The sequence below is a fragment of the Histoplasma capsulatum genome, genomic scaffold, assembly GCF_000149585.1.
Source record: "Histoplasma capsulatum NAm1 scaffold_81 genomic scaffold, whole genome shotgun sequence".
Classification (NCBI taxonomy): Eukaryota; Fungi; Ascomycota; class Eurotiomycetes; order Onygenales; family Ajellomycetaceae; genus Histoplasma; species Histoplasma mississippiense.
The window spans coordinates 8,435-9,494 of record NW_001813916.1 but is presented as its reverse complement, the minus strand read 5'-3'; the positions used below and the strand labels follow the sequence as shown (position 1 = coordinate 9,494).

The following is a 1,060-nucleotide window of genomic DNA, read 5'->3' as shown; positions in this document are numbered from 1 at the left end:
TTTTTTAAGAACCGCGAGCACCCGGATTCGCCACAATTAGCATCCCCACCCTTGATCCGGGTAAGGTTTAATGTAGAACGGAAAAACCAAGGCGGCCTCAACCCCGCAGACGGGGTTTTGTTTCGTGAACTGGTTGCCCGGGTCGGCCCCCGACCGTGAACCTCGCGAAACTCCCCCAGCGGGCGGTGTCGAAGCCCCACGCTTGCCCTCGTTTCCATGTCGGATAGAGCCTTCCATGCGCGGTTAAGGATGCCATCGGGATGAACCCGATGGGCCCTTCAACCCCCGGTGAGCTCGAGCATCCGCGGCATCGCCTCGGGTGTCGGAACCCCGGAGTCCCTTGTCGACTCCGGTTCCGGTTGGGGTCTGTCGACTGTTGGCCGCTGGCGAACATTTCTGATCAGATTCCTGGGGGCAATCCGGGTCCGGAAGCCGCTGTGCGTCAGCGTGTCCGGGGCCGAGATCCTCCATCGGAGGGACCGATGCGGCAGACGGGGCTCCCCCTTTCTGGGTCGAGAAGTCCCTATCTGCCGCGGACCGTCCTCTTGAGAATTTCAGTGGGGGCAATCGAATGCCGTTGGGACGTCCATCGCGGTGCGCCGCATGGTCGCCCACGGTGGGTTTCGGTGAAGGAACCCCTTCTGCTTAGCTACTTTCTGTCCCCCGCGGGGGTTCCGGCCCGGGGGCTGCGGCCGCCGGGTCTGAAAGTTAGCTACCTGGTTGATTCTGCCAGTAGTCATATGCTTGTCTCAAAGATTAAGCCATGCATGTCTAAGTATAAGCAATCTATACGGTGAAACTGCGAATGGCTCATTAAATCAGTTATCGTTTATTTGATAGTACCTTACTACTTGGATACCCGTGGTAATTCTAGAGCTAATACATGCTGAAAGCCTCGACTTCGGAAGGGGTGTATTTATTAGATAAAAAACCAATGCCCTTCGGGGCTCCTTGGTGATTCATAATAACTTGTCGAATCGCATGGCCTTGCGCCGGCGATGGTTCATTCAAATTTCTGCCCTATCAACTTTCGATGGTAGGATAGTGGCCTACCATGGTG

At 56.2% G+C, this 1,060-nt stretch overlaps 1 protein-coding gene across 1 annotated transcript; it reads right to left on the bottom strand.

Moving 5' to 3' along the window:
* Positions 1-97: 97 nt before the first annotated feature.
* On the bottom strand, positions 98-394 carry HCAG_09171 (predicted protein; the record flags this gene model as incomplete). Its single annotated transcript, XM_001535820.1, has 1 exon — positions 98-394. One exon carries the CDS (start codon positions 392-394, stop codon positions 98-100), a length of 297 nt encoding a protein of 98 aa, XP_001535870.1.
* Between the last annotated feature and the right edge of the window lie 666 nt (positions 395-1,060).